Genomic DNA, 27,413 nt, shown 5'->3' with positions numbered 1-27,413 from the left:
AGGCAGAAGTCGTCTGCATACAACGAAGCTGCGACGGACGATCCCACCGCCTCAGCAAGCCCATTGATCGCAATTAAAAACAGGGAGACACTGAGGACAGACCCCTGTGGGACCCCGTTCTCCTGGACCAGGGAGGAACTATGGGACGCAGCAACTTGCACGCGGAAGGAACGAGACGTCTGAATAAAAATCAGGAGCGGGCCCCTAAGACCCCACCCATGAAGTGTGGCCAGGTTGATATCGCCAAGTCGTATCGTACGCCTTCCGCATGTCGAAGAAGACGGCAACCAGATGTTGGCGGCGTGCAAAGGCTGTACGGACGGCAGACTCTAGGGAGACCAGATTATCGACGGCAGAGCCTTTACGGAACCCACCCTGAGACGGAGCCAGAAGGCCTCGAGACTCGAGGAGCCAACTCAACCTCCGGCTCACCATACGTTCTAGCAACTTGCAAAGAACGTTGGTGAGGCTTATGGGGCGGTAGCTGTCCACCTCCAGCGGGTTCTTGCCAGGTTTCAACACGGGGAGGACGATGCTTTCTCGCCATTGAGATGGGAACACACCCTCAACCCAGATGCGGTTGAAAACATCTAGGAGGCGTCGCTGGCAATTCACAGAGAGGTGTTTCAGCATCTGGCTGTGGATGCGGTCTGGCCCAGAAGCCATATCAGGGCAAGCAGATAGTGCACTCTGGAATTCCCAGTCGCTGAAAGGAGCATTGTAGGACTCCGCGTGGCGCGTGTGAAAAGAAAGCCTCCAACTTTCCAACCGCTCTTTCCGGGAGCGGAAGGCCAGTGGGTAATTCGTAGATGCAGAACACTGAGCAAAATGCGCTGCTAACCGGTCCGCAATCGTGTCGGAGTCAGGACACACCACTCCATTCAGCGAAAGCCCAGGGACAGAGACAGGCGGCCGATAGCCATGGAGGCGCCTAATCTTAGCCCAAACCTGCGATGCAGAGGTACGGACGCCAATGGTGGAAACATACCGTTCCCAGCACTCCTGCTTCCGTTGGCGAATAAGGCGTCGGGCACGGGCACGGAGCTGTTTAAAAACGATGAGGTTCTCCAAGGACGGGTGCCGCTTATGGCTGGCTTATGGCTGGCAATTCACAGAGAGGTGTTTCAGCATCTGGCTGTGGATGCGGTCTGGCCCAGAAGCCGTATCAGGGCAAGCAGATAGTGCACTCTGGAATTCCCAGTCGCTGAAAGGAGCATTGTACGACTCCGCGTGGCGCGTGTGACAGGAAAGCCTCCAACTTTCCAACCGCTCTTTCCGGGAGCGGAAGGCCAGTGGGTAATTCGTAGATGCAGAACACTGAGCAAAATGCGCTGCTAACCGGTCCGCAATCGTGTCGGAGTCAGGACACACCACTCCATTCAGCGAAAGCCCAGGGACAGAGACAGGCGGCCGATAGCCATGGAGGCGCCTAATCTTAGCCCAAACCTGCGATGCAGAGGTACGGACGCCAATGGTGGAAACATACCGTTCCCAGCACTCCTGCTTCCGTTGGCGAATAAGGCGTCGGGCACGGGCACGGAGCTGTTTAAAAACGATGAGGTTCTCCAAGGACGGGTGCCGCTTATGGCGTTGAAGAGCCCGCCGGCGATCTCTAATCGCCTCTGCGATCTCGAGCGCCCACCAAGGCACAGTCCTCCGCCGAGGGGACCCGGATAAACAGGGAATCGCAGATGCCACCGCAGAAACGATGCCGGTGGTGACCGACTGAACCACCGCATCAATGGTGTCATGGGAAGGAGGTGCGATAGTGGCGAGAGAGGAGAACAAGCCCCAATCAGCCTTATTCAGAGCCCATCTGGAGGGGCGTTCAGAAGAGTGACGCTGTGGTAGTGACAGAAAGATGGGGAAATGGTCACTACCACATAAGTCGTCATGGACACTCCAGTGGATGGATGGTGAAAGTCCGGGGCTGCAGATATAAAGGTCGATGGCCGAAAATGTGCCATGGACTACGCTGAAATGTGTCGGCTCTCCCGTGTTTAAGAGGCAGAGGTCAAGCTGCGAGAGAAGAGTCTCGACATCTCTACCCCGGCCAGTAATCGCGGCGCTACCCCACAGGGGGTTATGGGCGTTAAGGTTGTCCAGTAACACAAAAGGAGGAGGCAGTTGTGCTGTCAATGCAGCCAACACATGACGCGAGACATCACCATCTGGCGGAAGATACAAACTGCAGACAGTAATAGGCTGAGGCGTCCACATCCTTACAGCAACAGCCTCTAAAGGTGTGTGAAGAGGTACACATTCGCTGTAGACAGAGTTAAGGATGTAGACGCAGACTCCACCAGATACCCTCTCATAAGCTGCCCGGTTCTTGTAATAACCCCGATACCCACGTAGGGCAGGGGTCCGCATTGCCGGAAACCAAGTTTCCTGTAGGGCAATGCAGAGGAAAGGGTGACTGCTGATGAGTTGGCGAAGCTCAGCAAGGTGGTGGAAAAAAGCGCTGCAGTTCCACTGGAGTATCGCTTTGTCCATGTCCGAAAAAGGCGTGAAGGGGCCGAGGAGGCAAATCACGCCACTGGGTCACCTGCTGCCACCGATGGAGGACCAGTACAATCTGCTTCCATGGCGTCTGAGGGTCCGGCGAGATCCAGGTCCTCAGCGGACGCCCGGATCTCCACCTTATCCTCGGACGCAGAGCCTGTAGGGAGCAGTGGGGTGGATGCCACCGCGTGTTCCTTGGCCTTAGAGGACTTCTTCTTCGTCTTGTCTCTCTGGTCCTTGGGTTTCATTGGCTGGGAGGGCCCCCAGCGAGTCAGTCTCCGGGATGGAGGAGGAGCGGGAAGCCCTGCGACCAGCCGCTGGTCTGCTTTTCTTCCATTGGCTGACGTCACCCTTCCCAGAGGCGGAAACCTGGGAAGGAAGGGACCCAAGGGACCCTTTCCGTGCTATTCGAGCCGGGGAAGTTTGAGGCTTCCCCAGCTTAGAAGTGGGGACTGATGTCCCCGATGGTTGGGGGTTTGCTGCTCCTGAGGCAGGTAGTGCAGGAGCAGCAGGGAGTGAAGTGCCCCCCACCATCAAGGGGGCAGGTGTAGCATTCCGGCTCTGAGAGGTGGCAGTCTGAGGGAGAGCTAATGGGGCCATAACAGTAGTAGCCGCGGCGTAAGAGGCAGTCATTCGAACAGGATGGAGGCGTTCGAACTTCTGCCTGGCCTCAGTGTATGTCAGGCGGTCCAGGGTCTTATACTCCATGATTTTGCGCTCTTTCTGGAAGATCCTGCAGTCCGGCGAGCAAGGCGAGTGGTGCTCTCCGCAGTTTACACAGATGGGAGGCGGAGCACATGGAGTATTGGGATGTGATGGGCGTCCACAATCTCGACATGTGAGGCTGGAAGTACAGCGGGAAAACATATGCCCGAACTTCCAGCACTTAAAGCACCGCATCGGGGGAGGGATATATGGCTTGACGTCACAACGATAAACCATCACCTTGACCTTCTCAGGTAAAGTATCACCCTCGAAGGCCAAGATGAAGGCACCGGTGGCAACCTGCTTATCCCTTGAACCACGATGTACGCGCCGGACGAAGTGAACACCTCGCCGCTCTAAATTGGCGCGAAGCTCATCATCGGACTGCAATAGAAGGTCCCGATGGAATATTATGCCCTGGACCATATTAAGACTCTTATGGGGCATGATTGTAACCGGAACATCCCCCAGCTTGTTACAATCGAGTAACCGGCGGGACTGGGCGGAGGACGCTGATTTGATCAAAACCGAGCCCGAGCGCATTTTGGACAAGCCCTCCACCTCCCCGAACTTGTCCTCTAAGTGCTCGACGAAGAACTGAGGCTTCATGGATGTAAAGGATTCACCATCAGCTCTCGTACACACCAGGTAGCGGGGCGAGTATGGTTCGCTGGCATCCTTATTCTTTCGTTCCTCCCATGGTGTAGCCAGGGAGGGGAACAATTTGGGGTCATATGTAGTTGCGTTGTATTGAGCCCTGGAACGCTTAGAGACTGCTGGCGGCTGGCCACCAGCAAGAGATGATGTACCACGCTTCATTGCAGGTCATCCGCCCTGATGCCACCTACTTCTACCAAGGGCCCTCCCCACGGGCGCCACCCAGCCTCAGCAACGACCACCTGGCAGGATGGCCATTGCCGGGAGTCCCAATGCCCCAAGGAGATAGGCATCTACTCCTTGGGGAGTTAACGGCGCTGGCATCAGCAGAGCGATCCCTGTGTAGTCAGGGGGCTACAACCAACAGGGTACATAGCGGCCCCACCACAACGGACTGGCTACCGTGCTGGATTTCAGGTGATGTAGTCCAATATCGTCATTGGCGCATAAAGCGACACAGCATAGCAGACTGCAATAAACTGCACCCAAGAACAAATCCACGCCCAAGAGATGGTAGGTGAGCGGGACTGCTAAGCGATGACGACAAACCTGGCTAGAGATGGTAATGCATGATGGACAAATCGCTCCTTGTAAGGCGCCCTTCCCCAATCGGCTCGCTCTTCGGAAAATTTAGAAGGATGGAAGTCAAACCCGTTAGGGGACCATCTCACAAGGCCAAAACGTTTGAGACTCCTTTTAGTCGCCTCTTACAACAGGCAGGAATACCGTGGGCCTATTCTTACCCCCGAACCCACAGGGGGGATGGATGGGTGGTGTCGAGTGCAACCATCCCTTATAAATATGCTACCTGCCGACTGGAGGGGGAGCCCAGATGGACAGACATCAGTGGTGCTACCTCTGTGTTGGTCAGGATCAGGAGCCAGACATGTCATAAAACACAGCAGAAAGCACTTAGTAGAACTCCACTTGCCTCCGCACAGCAGTCGGGATGTTAAAGTTTCATACTTACGATACTTGCTCTTAGTAACATGTATATAGTTAGGGAAATGTGTCAGGGGGTACTCTGCAAAGTAACTACTCTATGAGTGGATGACTTGCATCCTCTAACAGACCAGATTCCTACTGCGTTCCACACTCTACACTAACCAATAGCATACTTTTCAGCTGAGGTCAGGGCTACAGTAGGCAGCCCACAAGCAGTGTTACATCGGAATCACCGACTGAGATAAGTTCCTCGTCTCACGCAGCGAGTGTCAGTCTTAATGTCTCTCAAGACACGACTCATTGGCAGATGCAAGCATCTATCAAAATCTTGTTTCAATATATCCAGGATGCTCGTATTTCTGTCTCTGCCTTGGAAATGAAAGTTACTAAACAAAATTGCATTTCAAATATTTTGGAAGGTATGAAACTCGAAGACCAGTCGCATCTTGTTTTTGCCCAGAAACTTACCACCTTTTCTCAGTTGAATGAACTAGTTCCTTCTATGGAAGCAACAAGGTTCATGGATGGGCAACATGATCAGCATAAGGGATTTCAATCAGTCCCTCCAACCCAAGTAACAACTATTGTCAGTCATCTACCAGTTAATTAGCTGGTAAACATTGCTATCCGTGCAGTTCCCATATCTGTTTAGTGCACTATAACTCTTGCGAGTAAGTCTCCTGCTCATTGCATGTGTGTTCATGCTCTCAATAAACTTGCTTCTCCATATGTTTGCACCCACCTCAAGTCGAGTTTCATAATTTGTTTAAGCTGTCTCCAATACAGCTCCTTCCACAGATGTTGTGTCACCAAAGGGCGGGAGTTGCCTCTGGCAGGTGAAATGTGGAGAAGTTCATCCACTTGTGAATTTTCTTGGCTGGTTAAACTCACCTGCTCAATTGTGATTTCATAAGACGGACAGGGTTGGTTCTTGACTTTGTGAGTAACACTTTTTCTTTAAATTTTTTTCATCTGAGAAAATAGCCCTTTGTTCTTCTCATCTCATTAATAATATCAATTCTGTAAAAACAGGGCACTCCAAATTTGACCTTAGTCACCACACTAAACATATGATGAGAATTTTGGAACACTTTCCTGATGTACTTATTAATAAACTGGTTGTCAAATCCAACACAAAGTCCATTTGGTTGATGATATTTGGTGGTTCATGCCTCTCATAGTATCTCACCCCTTAAGCTGAGAATATCGAGGCAAAAGATTGACAATATGCTGTGGAATGGAGTAATTAGACCATCAAAACTTCACCATATCATAGTCTATATTTCTGATGCCTAAGGGGGAAGGCAAGGATTATAGGCCTGTTTTTGATTACAGAATTCTTAATGACAAGTTCAGTTTCCCTTCCTGATCTCCCTAACCATTTTACTTGATTCGCTGGAGCTTGGTATTTTACCATACTTTATTTAAATCAAGCTTGCTGCTAGATACCTTTGAGTGAGGAGTCCAGGCATGTTACTGCATTTTGTAGGGACTGGAATCTGTATGAATTTAATCGGGTGCCCTTTGGTTTGGTTACTGAGGCAGCTGTCATTTCGCAACTTTTAGGTCACATATTGGGCGAGCTTAAATTTGTTTGCATATATAATTATCTTGATGATGTAGTTCTTTACGGTCACTCTTTTGAAGAACACTTTTGTCATGCTGAGCAGGCTTTGTTGAGGCTTCGTTCTGCTGAGTTAACCATCAAGCCACCAAAGAAAACTTTCACTAGGCAGCAGGTTTCTTTCTTGGGTCACCTGGTTTTCAAAGACTGTATTAGGATTGATCAAAAATGTACTTCAAATATGAAAAAGTTTCCTCCCCAACGAATACAACAGGGGTGACCAGACTCATTGGTATAGCCAACTTCTTTAGGAAATTCGTCCCTAATCTTGCTGAGCTTGCTGCCTCCTTAACCTTTGTAAAAAGGGGGGAAATCTGTTTGGGAAGAGAGTCAGCAATCCGTACAAGCTATCAAAACTGCCCTTAGTAGCCCTCCAGATAGGCTATTTCAGATTTTGTAAAGAGGTTTATCTTTCAGATGGATTCTTCCAATGCTGGAGTTACCATTGCACTTTTACAGGAAGATTCGGGTGAAAGGTGCCTTCTAGCTTTTGCCACAAGGAGGTTAGTAGACTCTGAGCTGCAATACTCAGTTTGGCTGTCTTACTTGCTCTGGAGAAATTTAAATTTTATCTCGAGCATGGCAAATCTGATTAGGATACTGATAATCAACCCTTGAGTTGGGTTTTGGCATGTCCTAGGAAAACCAGCAGGATTGCTACGTGGGCCTTTTGTATATCTGCCATTCATTTCTAGGTCTGTTACATTAATGGCTCTAATAATTTCTGAGTCCATCACATTAATCGCTCTAATAATCAGGTTGTTGATGATCTTGGTCGCACGTTTGATGAAGGAACTCAGGAACATGAAGGGTGTTCAGTATTGCCCACTTCTGTTTATGGTGCCTTAAAATGGTTCAAATGGCTCTGAGCACTGTGGGACTTAACTTCTGAGGTCACCAGTCCCCTAGAACTTAGAAATACTTAAACCTAACTTAAGGAATTCACACACACCCATGACTGAGGCAGGATTCGCACCTGCAACTGGGTAGCAGTCGCACAGTTCCAGACTGTAGCGCCTAGAACCGCTCGGCCACCGCGGCCGGCTATGGTGCCTTAACCGAGATTCTCCAGCTCTATACCAATCTCAAGACTGAACCAGATCATGATCCTTATTTGGGCCAATTACAAAGCGTCTGTTGGCTGGTGAGGTGATTCACAGTTATTTGTTGAGAAAAGGTACATCATGTTATGAGGTTAGTAAATTAGCTGAAACTAGAATTTGTTTACCTATGGAACTTGCACCTTCAGTCTTTCATTATTTTCATAGTTCATTGTTGGGTGGCCACTTGTGCCTTTACAAGACCCTGGCACCTCATATGCCCTTTGTTGTAGAAGGATAGCCATTGTTTAGTCAGCAGATGTGAATTTTGTTAAATCGGTAAGCCTAACAGCAACTCATGTGGGGGATTTTTACAATCTGAATGTGAATGAAGCCCAGAGGAGTCATGTCTTCTATAATGATGAGACAGCTAACTAACAGTTTTTCATGGTTTGGACCACTCAAGGCTCTTCTTAGTAACAATGCACCGGACTTTATCACTAGTGAGGTTAAGCGGTTTTCCTTTAGCAGCACTATTATGCGTATTACTGTCAACCCATATTATCCTCACCATTCCTTCTCTGAGAGCGTTAATAGCAAATTTAAAGGCCGCTTTGATCATTACTTATGTCACAGTTCAAACCGAATGGGATATGTTTCTCTATTGGATTAATTTCGCCTTTAATTCTGTGTAACGTGAGGCACGCAAGGCTGTTCTGGCAGCGCTTATATTTGCTTACCCCCTTAATTCCCCTCTGTCTAATTTGTGGACAGTAAATGACCTTTTGCCTGAGCATATTGCTCCTGACATTATTAAGTAAAACTGGGATAAGACAAAGAACAATATAGAGTTAGCCCATTGTTGTGAAGAGAGACATTATAATCAATGGTGACAAATGTTCCAAGTCTGCATGGGGGGTAAGGTTTTCATCCGAAACCTGTTCCGAGTCTGCATGGGGGGTTAGGTTTTCATCCGAAACTTGTTCTGAGTCTGCATGGGGTGTAAGGTTTTCGTCCGAAACTATAATGTGGGCAGGGGACAGCACTGAGGAATTACTGAAAAACTAGCTCCTCGATTTGTGGGTCCTTGCTCCATTGTTAGGATCTAGAATCCTGTCAACTTACTTGTCCACAATCTGGCTGCTGTTAGAACCTTTAAGATTCATGTGAGCAAGCTGAACCATGCTAATTAGTCTCTTCCCTTTTTCCTTCCAATCCTGAAGTCATCTGAAACACGCTAATTAGCCTCTTCCTTTTTTCCTCCAGTCCTGAAGGGGGGACGTATTGTTTGAGTGGGTGATGAGCTGTGTTGGTAATCGATTTTGCATGCCCTGGACATCAAGCATTATTCACTGGTGCCACTATTGGCAGTTTGTATCAACTGTTGCTTGCTGCTGATTATCTCTCATAGAGTGAGTCCTAAAGTATGCTGTGAGCACCTTTGGGAAGGCAGTTAAATCCAGGTGGAGAGCGGACTAGAGCGCATTACAGGCCTAGTTCTGCACACAGTGGATCAGTCGACTGTTAACACTGTTTGTGTTCAAACTTCGTGTAACTAGTGAAGTCAGAGTCACAACACTGAGCTGAGTACAGCGTCCTTCTGTTTGAAGCCACGGATTTGTCCAACTTTAATATTCCATGATGTGTGTGACTGGGTGCTACAAGCCGCAGAGCATATTTCCAGGATTATCAAATATCTGACAATTCGTGTGTTTATGGTCAGTATTTCTCATACTGTCATAAGTCCACCTCTATTGCCTGTACTTGGTGGCTTTCTGAAATATTTGTTTGAGTGTAATTATCTAAGTCAAGGTGCTACTGTTTCAGATTATTTATTTATTTATTTAATTTATTTATTTAATTTGGTTGTATATGTGATTGTACCTGTATTTTCAATGTTTCTTTCATTTTTTCTTATATTTAATACATGTATGAAAATTGTGTTGAAGATTAACATGTCTAAAATACCATGCAAGGAGGCATCGCTTGTAATATCTAAAAGTACCGCCTCGCTGGGGTAAGCTTTACATTGTCCTTACATAACTTCTTTATTCATGCAAGCTTCCTTGCCATGTGGTTTGGCTAAATTACTGTCAGATCTTATTCTAAGCATTTATGAAGTTAACCTGTATCAAATTTTATTCTGATAAATTCTTTAAGAGACATTACCTTTGCCACTACTGTGCTTTTGATATTATGTTAATTTGGTTAAGGATAAGTTTTTCCATTTTTGTGAAGGACTAAGAGCCCTTTTGCTGCCAATTTCTTGAGACTGTGGTCATTAATATTTGCCTAACTAGTTTGTTTGGCCTATGTTTCACCTAAGTGGTGTTTGTTAACAGCCGTACATAGTCTTCTGAGCCTCTCGGCCAGGTTTTCAGTGGCTGGTGGCTGCATGGGCTTGTTACCATACGCACCACTTTGGTGTTTATCAGTTGTCTTTGAGGCATGTCCACAATCACCTTAGCCTGCTGGTTTGCACTTCCTGCTAAAAGATTTTAAGTTAAGTAGTGGCCATGTTAGTTAACGTTCTGTATCATGGAACCATATTTAAAGTTCTACATTTCCTTTGGAATATGCTTGTATTGTACATTTTGTGAATTCCAGGTAGCTAGTTTTCCTGAAACAAAGCACTGTCTTGATTATTAAGTTACGTGAATGTTTCCAAATCATTTAACAATTATTACTGTTTGAGCCTAGCTTTACATTGCACTTGTCTCACGTGCGGATAACCTTAATCCATTGTGCTGTTTTGGTTCTTGATAATATTTTCAGTAGACTTTAGGATGACTTTTAGCACTGTATTTGCCCACCTGTGTATTTAGGGGCTGTTTTATTGAAAAAAATGTCAGTTATTTTCCCAAAAATACTTTGAAGGGTTTGTCAACTTTTCTTACGTTATCTTAAAATATTGTTGCTATTGCAATTTGAGCAGTTTCTGTTTTATAAAGAATGATGTTTTTTTAAAAAAAATATGTTGTTTTATGTTTATTCTGGCACTGAGTTTTGTGATTCATTAAGGTAAAACAGTTTGTTAAAGCAGATTATTGGTTTAAGCAACTAATTAGCTTTATCATGTCACTCATAATTATTTGTGGTTATAATTTATTCCTGATATACTGTTGTGCCTAAATAAATGTTAACAATCAAATGACAAGTGATGCTGCTATTCAGTGTTTGCCCTTCCATGCTTTCCTTGTCCTACCCCATCCTGTGTTTAGAGATTTCAATGTGGTCAGTGGAAAAGAATGGTTTCATCGATAGAAACATATGACTGTGGATAGACAGATGACAGAACAGGCCTTACTGTCAGAGAAGTAAGAAAATGAAAAGTAAGATTCAGTTTGCTAGAAATGAAGAAAGAAAGACAATACAGCTCCGTAGACAGCACCCCATACCACCCCCCATCCCAGTATCCCCACCCTAATGAGTTCTTCGCCAAGATGTGGGAGGGTGAAGTGTGGTAGGCACACCCTGCAGAACAACCTTGTCTCGGCTTCATGTGAATGGGCCCCAAAAACTGAACCTAACATACACCTATGGTAAGCATGAATGTACGAAGTAACATGTTCATAATTCATAAAGCAGTCATCATTACAAGTCAGTCAGTCTATGGTCACTTATCTCACAAGATATTTCCTTCCGATAAGTAATCTGCCATATAAAAAGCCATACAACGCAACCACAATCTGTCCTAAAATTTAAGAAGTATACAACTCTTCATAATACATAATCTATATTTGTGATGTAAATAAAATAGAAAGAAACTTCCACATGGGAAAAATATATTAAAAAGAAAGATTCCAAGACTTACCAAGCGGGAAAGCGCCGGTAGACAGGCACAATACCACCCTGCCTGTCTACTGGCGCTTTCCCGCTTGGTAAGTCTTGGAATCTTTGTTTTTAATATAATCTATAATTGGCATCATACATTGTGACTGTAATGAATTTGTTTGTTTTATTGTATTCCTTCCTTTTATTTAGAAGATAACAGTAGTAAGTCTCTATGTAACAGGACAGTGGCAATTTTGACGTCGTTCTATGATTAAAATTAGAACTGGACAGTAGAAGATAGATTTAAATTCAAGATCACAGAATAGAATGAGCAGAAAAACTGCTCCAGAGAAAACAAAATGTTAAATACTAAAACAGCTAACTCAGACACCGAACGGCTGGCAGCCTGCCAAATCTCCAAGGATCACAGGTTCAACTGTGGATTTTGATTTCTTTCACATAACAATATTGTATAATATAGAGTAAGAACTCCACAAAGTGCTACATTCTTCCTGCTAGTGATGACTTAACACTATGACATTACCATCACTACTCCAGCAATAATGTTTAACTGGCTTACTTAACAACGGATCTGTAACAGTTGAATATACGACTCTCTTGTTTATTGCACTGTTCAAAACCCATCGTTTACATTTACTCAATCATTTCAATAAAATATAAAAAGGCTATAGAGGCTCAGATATGTAATGACATAAAGCAATAAGACAATGAAGTAACTCGTGTAACTATACGAATTTCATAAATAAATAAAAGTTCATGCTGTCTTTTACCAGTCCATGAGAGATTCACATCAATACTGATCCCAGATGACCTTACACTAAGCCTTTTAACGTCCTCCTGGATCGGGAGAAAAGATGCGTTGTAAATCTTTCTCACCTACCTCTCTGTAAAATAATATTCTTTTCACCAACGAATTCATTGCATCCACAAATTTAAGGAAAATCTGACATGATGCAGACCGCTACCTTCAAGCTTCACTTTTCCCACAAACATCACTTGACATAATAGCTTAAATAGTTGTAACATAAGACTTCCCTAAAGTAATCAACAAGGCACATATACCTATTGCTACAAATCTTAAAACACAAAGTGATATTAGTGTCACTACGTGTACTTTCACTCCTTCCATATACAATGTTATCAAATTTAAAACTGTTACCTTTATATTCTTTATACATTTAATACAGTGTGTACATAAAGTCCGGGAACACTTTCAATTATTTGCTGCACAAGAATTAAACATTGTACAGATATCATACATACAGCATTTTGAAGAGAAACTCTGGAAGTTTTTTTCACAAACATTTGATATGAGAACCAAGAGTGACCCGGCAGACGTCAATACAGTAATCAAATTCTTTCCATACCCATCCCAGCATGGCATCGTTGACTGTAGCAGTCGCTTCCCATATTCTCTCCCGCAGCTCTGGTACATCACATCTTTAATGTCTCCCCACAGACAAAAGACACACAGAGTGAGTTCTGGTGATCAGGGAGGCCATTTCATGAAACAGCTGTCCCCTTCTGTAGCACGGCCGATCCAACGATGCGGCAGCTCCGTGTTCGAGAACCCACAAACTTCACAATGAAAATGGGGTGGAGACCCATCCTGTCGAAAGATGAAAAGAGAGTCCAATTGCATTTGAGGCACCAGCCATTGCTGCAACATGTCCAAGTAGGAATACCCAGTGACAGCGCTCTTGGTGAAGAAGAATGTCCGTACAGTTTTTTATGTGACAAGGCACAAAAAACATTTACCTTTTGGGGAATCACGCTCAGATTAAAATGCATTCAGGTGGATGCTTTGTACCCCATATTTGACAACTATACTTGTCCACTTTCCCATTAGTGTGAAAAGTGAATTCATCACTAAAAATTAAGCATTCAACAATGCCATCCCCATCCTCATTCAACTGTTGCAACGGCGAACAAAAGCTCAGAACCATTGTCTTTGTCATCGTCATTGAGTTTCTGCACTAGCTCCAATTTGAATGGTTTCATAGACAGCTTCTGTTTCAGGACTTTCCACACAGTTATTGGAGCCATTTTGAGTTCACGGGGTGCACGACGCACAAATTTCTTTGGACTACTTCTGAATGTCTCTCTGAATGTCTCTTCACAGTCACTTCACTCACACTGGGACGTCCGCTTCTCTTTGCTGGGCACAAGCAACCGTTGTAACGAATTTGTTGTGCCAGTGGTAAGTGGCCTTCCTTATTGGTGGCTTTTTACCATACTTGGTTCTAAACATCCACTGAACAGCTGTAACACACTTGTTTTTGTTGAATTCCAACACACAGAAAGCTCGTTCTGTACCTGAACTCACCATGTTTGCAACTAGCACTAACTATCGGCAAATTACCAAACTATGCTGGGGCAGTATATATGAAAAAAATAATAATAATAATTCAGGGTTTCTCTTCAAAATAACTTATGTATGATATCTGTACAACGTTTGGTTCTTGTGCAAGAAATAATTGAAAGTGTTCCCAGACTTTATGTGCATCCTGTATATCTAGTACTTGTAGACATTCCTCCAAACTAGTCAAAGTCTCTGGGGCACATATTACACCACCAAATTCTTTATTTTGTTCTAATATTTCTACCCATTTTTGTGTATCTGAGATTTGATTATTTAATGTCCTAGTTTCTTTATGTACCTCTTTTAACTGCTTGTTCACTTTATTTCTTAATGGTTTACAATGTTCATTTATTCAGTCTGCAATTTGTAAAACAAATTTAATATTATTGTTTCTAAACTAGAAATCTTATCTACTTTGTATCTATCTCCTCCCTTTGTCTCTTTAATACTGAGACATCAGTATCGAATTCTTTAAAACTATTTGACAACTCTATCTATATTGTTGTTAGATTTTAGTTAAGAGTGTGTTGTAGTACAGTCTTTGGCTCAACAGATGTTAGTACTCTCGTCTCAGTATTGAGAAAACAAGATGGCTGGAGCATGCTTGACATTCGAGCAACGAAAATGTTTTGTGAAGTGGTTTCAAGTTTGATAATGCCATTGATGTGCAATATCTGTGAAAGTGGGAATGTGAAACAGAACTGCCAACCCACCCAACAATCTAACACATCACTGACAAGTTTGAATTGCATCAAACAATTTTCACAAAGGAAATCAGGAAAACAGCATAAATCTACTAGGTGTGTTTTTTTAAATAAGTACCGTTTTGAAATTAAAAAAGTTGTTGTTGTTGTTGTTGTTGTTGTGGTCTTCAGTCCTGAGACTGGTTTTATGCAGCTCTCCATGCTACCTTATCCTGTGCAAGCTTCTTCTTCTCCCAGTACTTACTGCAACCCACATCCTTCTGAATCTGCTAAGTGTATTCATGTCTTGGTCTCCCTCTACGATTTTTACCCTCCACGCTGCCCTCCAATGCTAAATTTGTGATCCCTTGATGTCTCAGAACATGTCCTACTAACCGGTCCCTTCTTTTTTTTTCAAGTTGTGCCACAAACTCCTCTTCTCCCCAATTCTATTCAATACTTCATCATTAGTTATGTGATCTACCCATCTAACCCTCTACGATTTTTACCCTCCACGCTGCCCTCCAATGCTAAATTTGTGATCCCTTGATGTCTCAGAACATGTCCTACTAACCGGTCCCTTCTTTTTTTTTCAAGTTGTGCCACAAACTCCTCTTCTCCCCAATTCTATTCAATACTTCATCATTAGTTATGTGATCTACCCATCTAATTTTCAGCATTCTTATGTAGCACCACATTTCGAAAGCGTCTATTCTCTTCTTGTCCAAACTATTTATCGTCCATGTTTCACTTACATACATGGCTACACTCCATACAAATACTTTCAGAAACGACTTCCTGACACTTAAATCTATACTCGATGTTAACAAATTTCCCTTCTTCAGAAACGCTTTCCTTGCCATTGCCAGTCTACATTTTATATCTTCTCTACTTCGACCATCATCAGTTGTTTTGCTCCCCAAATAGCAAAACTCCTTTACTACTTTAAGTGTCTCATTTCCTAATCCAATTCCCTCAACATCACCCAAGTTAACTCGACTACATTCCATTATCCTCGTTTTGTTTTTGTTCATGTTCATCTTATATCCTCCTTTCAAGACACTGTGCATTGCGTTCAACTACTCAGTATCACCGACTTAATTGGACCCCATTCCATTATCCATTAAAAAAAGATGTGCTAAGATATCTCAATAATTTTATTTTTACATGTAAGCCTGTACCTAATCTACTTTTCTACATAATTTCCGTCAATATTGGGGCACTTGTCATAACGTTGTACCAGTTTTTGAATACCCTCCTCATAGCCTGACTTTTTAAGCACTGCATCACCACTGTTTTCACTTAGTCATCGTCTTGAAGACGCTGACTGCCCTGGTGTTTCTTCAAGTGCAGGAACAGATGGTAGTCACTGGGCGCAAGATTGGGGCTGTACGGAGAATGATCGAGAGATTCCCATCGAAAAGATGTGATGAGGTCTTTGGTCTGATTCGCCACATGTGGACGGGCATTTTCTTGCAGCAAAATGATGCCCCTGCTCAACTTCCATGGACTGTTGCTTTCATTCTGATGTGACGTAGGCCACCCATGTTTCATTTCCAGTGACAATTTGGCTTAAGAAATCATCACCGGCATTGTGGTACCGCTCAAGGAAACTCAATGCACTGTCTAAACGTTTGGTTTTGTGCACATCCGTCAACATTTTTGGTACTCAACGTGAGCACAATTTTCGGTAATTTGAGTGCTGTCACAATGCCACACAAAACACTATGAGAAACATTAGGAAAGTCATCCCGCATGGAGGAAATCATGAAGTGTCTGTTTTCTGTCACCTTATTGTCTACTTCCTGCACCAAACTTTCATTAATGAATGAAGGACACCCACTCCATTGTTCATCATGCACATTTGTACGGCCATCTTTAAATGCTCTCACCCACTTTATTACCATTCCATCACTCAATGTTTTCTCTGTAAACTACTCGGATTCCACGATAAATATCGATCACTTCTAGGCCTTTAGCACTAAGAAATCTTATAACAGCCTGTACTTCACAGTCGGCGGGACTCACGATTATCGGAGGCATCTTAAACACTCAGTACACAACGTAAACAAAGAAGAATCACACTGTAATGGCATCAGTGTGTAGATTAAGGTACAGGCATTCATGTAAAAATAATAATATTGAGGTATCTTAGCATGTCTTTTTTTAATTTCAAAACGGTGCTTACTTAGAAACAGGCCTCGTACAATTCCTGCTTCATCGGCTCTCTTATTGGAAACATTTTGTTAATTCGCCACAGAAGTCTGCTGCACAATGTGCATGTGATGTGAGGGTTAGCAGTACAAGTGTACGAAGAATTCTGACAGCTGCAAAGCGGAAAGTTTACATTCCATGATTAATTATGACAATCCTGATCGCCGAACGCAATTTTGTGCATGGTATCAGCAAATGGTAACTAATGATGAACAACTTGTGACGAAGGTAGTGTGGAGTGATGAGGCACAATTTAAATTTAAGGGAACCATGAATCGGAATAACAGTGTGTACTGGTCACCGGAAAATCTGAATGTTTATGGAGATAAAGCAGTTAATCTACCAGGAGTTTGTGTGTGGTGTGGACTATTATCTAAGGGCCATCAGGACCCTTTTCCTTTGATGCTACTGTCACTGGAGAGGTGTACCTGGAAATGTTATGCACATAAACTTTTGCCAGGTATACATGTGCTTTATGGAGCTGATGAAAAGGTCTTCTACCAACAGGACGGGGCACCACCACATTACCACCTAGCTATACGAGCTTTCCTGGATGTCAGTTTTGTGGGGCATTGCACTGGATGAAGAGGGCCCATTGAGTTTCCTTCACGGTCGCCAGGATTTTCACTTGTGGGGATCTGTGAAAGATAATATTTATCAATGTAAGCCACGCATGCTGGAGGAGCTTCGCCAGGAGATTACAGTGACATGTGCTGCCATCTCCACTGTAACACTGACTGACGTAGTAGTGGCGGCTGCTCCTCGTTCTGTTACATGTATCGCTGCCAATGGCAAACATTTTGAACATTAAAAGAAGGTTTTACAACATTTGTGATCAATTATTTAATGTAAAATAAACACATAAGTAATACTTTTCATTCCTTAAAGTGTGTATACATTTTTCTGGCAGGCTCTTTATTATTTAATTTGACTAATTTATCTAACTGCTCCTCTCAAGCTTTAATTAGAGCTGATAAAACTTCCATCTTCCTAATCTGAAGGGGTATACAACTTTAGCAGAAATATATGTATTCTTGTTTGTATCTAAACAATGTTACTATATTCTGCCTCAACTACTCAAGTCCAGAGAAATGGATCCTTACAACATTTCACAAAATAAACTACTAATAAAATGAATCTCAGTTTGGGGCTGTTTACAGCTCACCTGCTAGGGTGCAAGGCAAGCTGCAATCCACTGCCAATGTATTTCATATAAGCTAGGTGACATAGCAAAGAGCTACTGTGTAGTCATAGCATAGCCAGATGACCAGCTGCTGTACTGCATTGTTGGAAGTCGCTGCTGCAGCTGTAGTCTTGAAATCCCACTACGGATTTCTTCTGCGTCACCCATGAGATTCTTTTTCACAAATGTGACAAAAGTTACTTAATTACACAAATATGTTCTGCTGCTAATTTGGTTGCTATGGTCAACTAACATTCTTTTCTCAACTCTAAGGATCAATAAACAGTCCTTTGGCTTTAACCTAATTAAACTTATTTCTTATAATTATTCAAATTAACTTAGGCAACACCACTGCTGTACCCTCTTCAATCTTCTAAGTTATCAACTTTGATTGCTCTGGACAATGATGTATGTTCTACATCTTCTATTATTCTCATCAAAATTCTTGAAAAACCATAAATGCTCTCTTCTTTTCCCACTGACAATTAGCAGCCTGTCACAGTTGTGCCTTGCCGATATGTTGAGATGACTTTCTCTTGCTACTACCCAAACATCCATCAAATGAGGGCATGGGAAGTGCGATGTTACAAACTTAAAAACTACCTGAACTACATTTTCAGTTTCCACAAATATCTTTTGTTGCCCTAAGAGGATAAAAGTGGAACATGGTATTCTGCAGAAACCCACATTACACCAGACTCCTCACTGGGCACATGAATGTATCATCCCAATGGCTACATGAAACTGATGTGTCGACAACCTATTAGTGATAAAGAAACACTGCCATGACTGTCTCTGGGCCTGATCTTCACTTTAGCCACACAATTAGAAATAATGCTCATAGATAAATCCATAAATGGAACAGAATCTTCTAAGTTTTTAGACGTTTATACTGATACAAGCCGTAACTGGAAGTCACAAGTTACAGATTATCTTAAACTTCTAACCTCTGCAACTTTTGCATTATAAATACTACCAGATTTTGGAGATGAAAATTTCAGACAGTTGACTTACTTTTCCTATTTTTGTTCACTATTGTCGTAACACGTCATATTTGGAGATCACTTAGCACTGCCAGAACAAGCATTTGTAGCACAGAAGCATGTAAGGATAATATGTGGCAGCCCATGTACCACTTGTGAACAGCTCTTTAAACAGTTGGCAACAGCCTTTCAATGTATTTGTTCCCTTACTAAGCTTGTTGTCAACAATCATAGTTGAGAAAACAACAGTAATATTTATAAATACAACACTCAACACAAACTGAAACCATATCTGCTTCACAATTCCTTCCACTCCACAAAGTATTTCTGAGTTTGTAGTAGTAGTACCAACAGCAGCAGTGTGTGTGTGTGTGTGTGTGTGTGTGTGTGTGTGTGTGTGTGTGTGTGTTGTGACACTGGACATAGTTACATCACTTTATGCTTATTAAATGAAATGTAATATTGTAACATATACCTTGACATCTGCTTGGTAGATTCTGTTTGCTTACGTCTCACTGTTGGAATTTTTTGTAACTTGTCTGCAGGTTTTGCCCAAGTCACTTCCAAGTCAGATCCATGTACCTTCTTCTCTGAAATTTTTTGAGGACACTGGTATTTACTGTGGGACATGGCTACAAACAAAAATATTGTATGACATGTGACAAGCATAGATGTGGTGGTTCACTTACCATTCCAATGCTTCAATGCTTTTTCAGCATTCTCTCTATCTTTAAAATGGACAAAGGCAAAGTTTTTCACCTTTTTAACCCTTGATATACATCCCTCCTCCGCCACGCTTTCAAACATTGCCCGTATATCATATTCTGTTGTCGCTGCTGAGAGACCTCGCACATAAAGAATTTTCACCTGAAAAATAACACGCACCATAATGGATATACTTCAAAAAAAAATTAATTTTATAAATCAGATTTAATTAACATATACATCCAGGTATGTGACCTCATGTATTTACTACTGTTCCAGTGCTAGATTCAGATCTTATAAAGTGTAATCTCACCTTGTTCATAGAGTAAGGTTGTTAGGATATCACTTAAACTCTGTTTAGATTGGATGGGAGTAATTGGGAGGTGGGAAGTGACAACTTTTATTGGCACTAGTTTTTACTGGGATTGCTTTTGGTTTTACCAGCATGTGAGGGGCAAGCCAGTACTGTGACATTCCCTTGGTCGCCAGTGGCAGTTGAGCCAATTCATTGTGTTATGTACCTTTGGGTGTTACATGTACTGCTATGGCTCATTCACACAGCTAACTTGCCTAATGAAACCGAAGAAAGTGAACATCATCTGCTTACGAGCTAGTAAAGGATTGCTGCAGTACAGTGTTCATTGTACACATTCCAACCTTTAAGTTGGTGACAGAAGACTGATCCCGATACACCTTACCTTAGCTGTAAAGCAGTACGTGGCGGACTGGTGGATCAACAACCTACTGATAATTGACCAGTTCAAGTGAAAGTATCTCCAACAGATAGAAGAAGAAATGCAGCTCTTTAAAGCACAAGATAACTGAAGGAAAACTAAAACTAGACAAACAATGGATGGTGGTAACCTTTCTAGCATCACTCTTAGTGATACCAGCACATAAATCCTGGCCGAGGAGTTGAATTTTGCCATAGTACCCAAACACACTCCTAAAGAAGATATTATCGAATTGTTCAGAGTTTTGTCACATCGCCTGCCAAAAGCAGAAGCATATATGCCGCTAGTCCAAACAAATCCATCAAAAGAAAGTATCACAAAAGAAGAATGATATTCGTGCTCAGTGAACCCATTTATATGGAACCTAGGGAAGATGGCCAAGATACCTAGTAGAATGGCGCAGGCAGAAATCTTAAGACAGAATTCAACGCATCCAAAAGACTGATATTGCAGGTTCCAATAGCATTAAGAATATGTGAGCTGCCCAAAGTACAAGCAAAACCTTACCACCGAAAGTCCACAGTCAATGGTATAAATTTACTAATCTCCCTCCTGGCAAAAAAACTCATAACACATAAGCTGCAGTAACTGTTAGCTGTAACAGAAGCTGCAGTAACTGTTAGCTGTACAGAGTTATTCATTAGTGACTCCGCACTTCTAGAAGGCAAGTATATCTTACCTATAGACCTTATGGTACGTCAACATCACATCCACATTCACAGATATACCAGTGGGACAAAGAATAACATTCTACAGAAATGTTTGGCACCTTACATCTACATTATTGTGCATCACTATCTTAATGAACACCTACTTCAGGTGGAAGGGGAAAGTTTATGAACATACAGATGGTATAACTATGCGATCCCCAATCATGTCAGTTGCAGCATACATCTTCATTGATGCATTTGAAGAACCAGTGCTTAAGTCTGTATCGTTATAACCAAAATTCTTTTTTCGGTACCTGCATTTGTCCGCTGCTGGTAGCTGAGTGGTCAGCACGACAGAATGTCAATCCTAAGGGCCCAGGTCCGATTCCCAGCTGGGTCGGAGATTGTCTCCACTAAGGGACTGGGTGTTGTGTTGTCCTAATCATCTCATTATTTCATCCCCATCGATGTGCAAGTCGCCGAAGTGGTGTCAAATTGAAAGACTTGCACCCAGCAAGCTGTCTACTCGACAGGAGGCCCTAGTCACACAACCTCCTCCACCTAACATTTTTTATCAACTGGTCATATGGTAAAGAGGAATTGCACAATTTCCACAACTGTCTCCATCAACAGCGTGCCAATATCTAATCCACAATGGGGATTGAGAAGAACAACTTGCTTCCTTTCCTCAATGTGGGAGCATACAGTGTGGTCCATTGATCGTGACCTGGCCAAATATCTCACAAAATAAGCGTCAAACGAAAAAACTAAAAAGAACGAAACTTGTCTAACTTGAAGGGGGAAACCAGATGGTGCTATGGTTGGCTCGCTAGATGGTGCTGCCATAGGTCAAACGGATATCAACTGCATTTTTTAAAAATAGCAATCCCCATTTTTTATTACATATTCGTGTAGTATGTTTTAGTTGGACCACTTTTCCGCTACGTGATAAATGGCTCTGTAATAGTCACAATTATAAACTAACAATTGGTAACAGGTAGGTTTTTTAAATTAAAATACAGAACATAAGTACGTTTGAACATTTTATTTCGGTTGTTCCAATGTGATATATATCTACCATTGTGAACTTATCATTTCTGAGAACGTATGCTGTTACAGTGTGATTACCTGTAAATACCACATTAATGCAATAAATGCTCAAAAGATGTCCTTCACGTCAATGCATTTGGGAATATGTGTAACGACATTCCTCTCCACAGTGAGTACTTCACCTTCCGTAATGTTCGCACATGCATTGACAATGTGCTGACGCATGTTGTCAGGCATTGTTGGTGGATCACTATAGCAAATATGCTTCAACTTTCCCCACAGAAAGAAATTTGGGGACGTCACATCCGGTGCACATGCGGGTCATGGTATGGTGCTTCGACGATCAATCCACCTGTCATGCAATATGCTATTCAATACCGCTTCAACTGCACGCGAGCTATGTGCCGGGCATCCATCATGTTGGAAGTACATCGCCACTCTGTCATGCAGTGAAACATCTTGTAGGAACATCGGTAGAACATTATGTAGGAAATCAGCATACATTGCACCATTTAGATTGTCATTGATAAAATGGGGGCCAATTATCCTTCCTCTCATAATGCCGTACTATACATTAACCCGCCAAGGTAGCTGGTGTTCCACTTGTCGCACCCATCATGGATTTTCCGTTGCCCAATAATGTATATTATGGCGATTTATGATACCGCTGTTGGTGAATGACGCTTCGTCGCTAAATAGAACGCGTGCAAAAAATCTGTCATCATCCCATAATTTCTCTTGTGCCCATGGCAGAACTGTACACGATATTCAAAGTCATCGCCATGCAATTCCTGGTGCACAGAAATATGGTACGGGTGCAATCAATGTTGATGTAGCACTCTCAACACCGACGTTTTTGAGATTCCCGATTCTCACGCAATTTGTCTGCTACTGATGTGTGGATTAGCCTCGACAGCAGCCAAAACACCTACTTGGGCATCATCATTTGTTGCAGGTCGTGGTTGACGTTTCACATGTGGCTGACTACTTCCTGTTTCCTTAAATAACGTAACTATTCGGCAAACGATCCGGACACTTGGATGATGTCGTCCAGGATACCGAGCAGCATACATACCACACGCCCATTGGGCATTTTGATCACAATAGCCATACATCAACACGATATCGACTTTTTCTGCAATGGGTAAATGGTCCATTTTTACACGGGTAATGTCTCACGAAGTAAATACTGTCTGCACTGGCGGAATGTTAGGTGATACCACCTACTTATACATTTGTGACTATTATACGTTTGTGACTATTATACGTTTGTGACTATTACAGCGCCATCTATCACATATTTTACATACTACACGAATATGTAATAAAAAATGGGAGGTTCCTATTTTTAAAAATGCAGTTGATATCCGTTTGACCTATGGCAACGCCATTTAGCGGGCCAACCATAGCGCCATCTGGTTTCCCCCTTCAAGCTAGACGAGTTTCTCTCTTTGTAGTTTTTCTGTTTGATGCTTATTTCGTGAGATATTTGGCCTGGTCACTATCAATGGACCACCCTGTATAGAAAGCCTGATGGTTCACATGTCTACAGTGTGTGTAAGAAAAACAAAAGTACTGAAGATACCTGCATGCTACCTTCCATAGTCACCCTAAACAAAATAATTCAGTCTTCCCCACATTAATTAACAGAGCACATGGAATCAGGAATGCAAGATACTTACAGGAGGAACTATAGAGACTGTAATCCACAAACATTGAGAATGGCAAAGGCAGCAGAACAATAATAGCATTATCATATCACAAAATAAGTCTGTGGGAGAGAAAAATATGAAACAAAATAACATCACCCTCCTACCACCACGTAGGAAATCAGTGGATGAGTGGGAGAATTCTTTGCCCACTGGGCATCAAGCCAACTACCAAATCAGCAACAAAATCAGAGATGTGTTAAGCTTCGCAAAGCAATCAATGAAGTCAGCTATGAGTTTGGAATGGTGTACACTGCTGAAATGAGCATCCTATTACCACATGCCTAATGAATCACTGAAAACATATAGAGCGCACCACAGCAAGTCAGTAGTGGTGCAATATCACAATACGTGTGACTATACTATACAATTTCAGGAAGCTGAAGTACAAGCTAGTATACAGTTTACCTTTAAGAGAAAGATATGAGGCAATTGAAATTGTGAAGCAGCCTGGCAACATGAATAGTGACAAGGGATAGACACTCTTTATCATCTTAGTTGCCAACAGTAACCAGTCTATGGGACAACAGCATTACTGAGACTGTCCCCACCATGTGTGGCAGTAAACATAGCAGCCAAATGCATATCACACACTGAGTTGGTTCAGCTGCCACCTGATGATTCAGTCTTTCTCAGTGTTTACAAGAAACTTGCCAGTACCACCTGCTAGATCAAAACACTATATGTCACTGTACCACCTTACCCCATGTTCGCCAATACCTGCCAATAGGAACCACAATAAAAACTACAATCAATAATGGTTGTCAATCCCTACTTCCCCATTCCTGCCATCAGGTCAAAGTAAGAGTTCAGTTATGTTCCAGATAAACTGACTTTACAAGCAGGATGAAATTACAGTCGATAAAATCTGAAACACGTGAGGCAATCTGACCCTACGATTTACCTTAGGAAATAGATTAGGGAAAGACAAACGTACGTTTCTAGCTTTTGTAGACTTAGAGAAAGCTTTTGACAATGTTGACTGGAATACTCTCTTTCAAATTCTGAAGGTGGCAAGGGTAAAATACAGGGAGCAAAATGCTGTTTACAATTTGTACAGAAACCAAAGGGGCATGAAAGGGAAGTATTGGTTGGGACGGAAGTGAGACAGGGTTGTAGCCTATCGCCAATGTTACTCCATCTGTATATGGAGCAAGCAGTAAAGGAAACAAAAGAAAAATTCGGAGTAGGAATTAAAATCCATGGAGAAGAAATAAAAACTTTGTGGTTCGCAGATGACATTGTAATTCTGTCAGAGACAGCAAAGGACCTGGAAGAGCAGTTGAATGGAATGGACAGTGTCTTGAAAGGAGGATATAAGATGAACATCAACAAAAGCAAAACGAGGATAATGGAATGTAGTCAAATTAAATCGGGTGATGCTGAGGGAATTAGATTAGGAAATGAGATGCTTAAAGTAGTAGATGAGCTTTGCTATTTGGGGAGCAAAATAACTGATGATGGTTGAAGTAGAGAGGATACAAAATGTAGACTGGCAAAGGCAAGGAAAGCGTTTCTGAAGAGAAATTTGTTAACATCGAGTATAGATTTAAGTGTCAGGAAGTCGTTTCTGAAAGTATTTGTATGGAGTGTAGCCATGTATGGAAGTGAAACATGGACGATAAATAATTTAGACAAGAAGAGAATAGAAGCTTTCGAAATGTGGTGCTACAGAAGAATGCTCAAGATTAGATGGGTAGATCACATAACTAATGGGGAGGTATTGAATAGAATTGGGGAGAAGAGACATTTGTGGCACAACTTGACTAGAAGAAGGGATCGGTGGTAGGGCATATTCTGGGGCATTAAGGGATCACCAATTTAGTATTGGAGGGCAGCGTGAAGGATTAAATCATAGAGGGAGACCAAGAGATGAATACACTAAGCAGATTCAGAAGGATGTAGGTTGCAATAGGTACTGGGAGATCAAGAACCCTGCACAGGATAGAGTAGCATGGAGAGCTGCATCAAACCAGTCTCTGGACTAAAGACCACAACAACAACAAAATCTGAATGTCATCAGCCTCGCAGTAAACATATCATCCTGAAGAAGGCCATTTGCAACATCGACTAAACTGTTGGTCTTGTAGACAACATGACATGTGATGATGTACTGAGAATATTTTATTGAGGATGACAATGGCCACAAAACCCTACATTGTACAATACATTTGTGTTCTTATTTGGCATATCTTTATGGCTCCTCTACCAATATTGCAACAATAATAGTATCACTTCTGCACGTGTCATTAGGACAAGATTCAACTAATTATGGCGTGCACCAAAACATTTAAACAATCATATTTCCTATCTCCATATATGAATGAAATGAGAAGTGGCCCCAATTACTGCTACACCAAGAACTTCACAGTGGTTTGCACAGTATGGATCTACATGTAGACATCTATATATCAAGCCAATTGTCTTGGCTCCAACAGTACATAAATTCAAAAACTAGAATTTTTTAAACCAACATAATATGATGTTATCATTGCCATAGATGAAAAAAGACTATTTAGCAGAAAAAATCCTAGAATCCAGTGGGGATCGAACCCTACATCTACAAATTTGTAATCTTACACTTAACTACTGAGCCTCTCAAAGGCATGAATATTCCTAAGAAAGCCTGTTGAAAATGCTCATTATCCTGCAGTAAACACAAAATTGTCGCCTCCCGATATCAATCACTTCTCTGTCTAGTAACAATATTAGAGAAGCAAAGTTGCTACTCACCATATAGCAGAGCTGCTGAGTGGCGATAGGCACAACAATAAGCTTTTGTCCATTAAGGCCTTTGTCAGCAATAGACACACGAACCACAGCAGTTTCATTCGTCTTGAGACTGCAGACGCGTGTGTGTGTGTGTGTGTGTGTGTGTGTGTGTGTGTGTGTGTGTGTGTGTGTATTGCTGACAAAGGTCTTAACGGCCAAAAGCTATAACTGTGCTAATCATTTTGCTGTGGCTATAGCACCTCCGCTATAGGTGCTATAGGTGAGTAGCAACTTTCCTTCTCTAATACTGTTACATTCCATCCCGGATTTTCCAATGTTTGGCTTCTCTGTCTAGTGTTCACTGAATGTATGCAGCTGTGCCTTTCAACCATGTGCACACACTATCTGATCAAGGATATCAGGAAACCTCTCTGTAATGCGAAATGACCACCAGATGCCACAAGAGGCAGACCTACCAGTATAAACGGAAGTGGCGAGTACTGTGTTGTCACTAAAGCTGCCCAAGTCAACTGTTGGTGATGAGATTGTGAACTGGAAATGTAAAGGAACAACCACAGAAAAACCCAAACCACATAGACCTCATGTACTGATGTACAGGATCATCGAGCATTGCAAAGTATGGTTGTAAAAAAATTGGATGAAATCTGTGGAACGAATCACTTGTTTGTTAGAAAATGCTACCAGAAGTCCAGCTAGAATAATGACCATGCATAGGGAGTTAAAAATAATGGGTTACAATGGTCCAGCACCTCCTCATAAGCCACATGTAACTGGAGACAATGCTTTGAAACCAACAACATTTATAATTCAGAAAACAAGGATTACAGAAGCATTAAAAATTTAAATTACAAAGTTTACTGTGATGGAGCTTGCTTTTGAGAAGAAATTTCTCAATATGTCATGTAATAGTAGACACAGACACTCAAAGTTCTTTGTTTACATTTAGCTTTGAGTGGTAGCTCACCTTCATAGCTGTCGAAGCTGAATCACATAAGTATGTTGTTGAAAAAGGAATCAGGATCAGGTGTATGGCCTACCCCTGTTAACATCATTTTTTCCTTATCAAGTGTAATATTTGTATCCGATTTCAATTTGTTTCAGAGAACCACAGCCAGTGTTGAGGCAAGGAGTTGTGC

The 27,413-nt window shown here is 42.4% G+C and overlaps 1 protein-coding gene across 1 annotated transcript in view; it reads right to left on the bottom strand.

The window, feature by feature from the left end:
- Positions 1-27,413, bottom strand: part of LOC126267762 (probable RNA-binding protein 46) — a 158,853-nt gene that overhangs the window by 84,330 nt on the left and 47,110 nt on the right. Inside the window, exons 2-3 of the mRNA XM_049973065.1 lie at positions 19,386-19,563; positions 19,172-19,286 (exon numbers count right to left, since the gene is read on the bottom strand). Coding sequence (XP_049829022.1) covers positions 19,172-19,286; positions 19,386-19,563 — 293 coding nt within the window. The remainder of the gene's footprint in view (positions 1-19,171; positions 19,287-19,385; positions 19,564-27,413) is intronic.

This window comes from Schistocerca gregaria, chromosome 4 (genome assembly GCF_023897955.1).
Source record: "Schistocerca gregaria isolate iqSchGreg1 chromosome 4, iqSchGreg1.2, whole genome shotgun sequence".
NCBI classification, from domain to species: Eukaryota; Metazoa; Arthropoda; class Insecta; order Orthoptera; family Acrididae; genus Schistocerca; species Schistocerca gregaria.
Note: the sequence above shows the minus strand (reverse complement) of the source record. Positions and strands in the feature narration are given on the sequence as shown.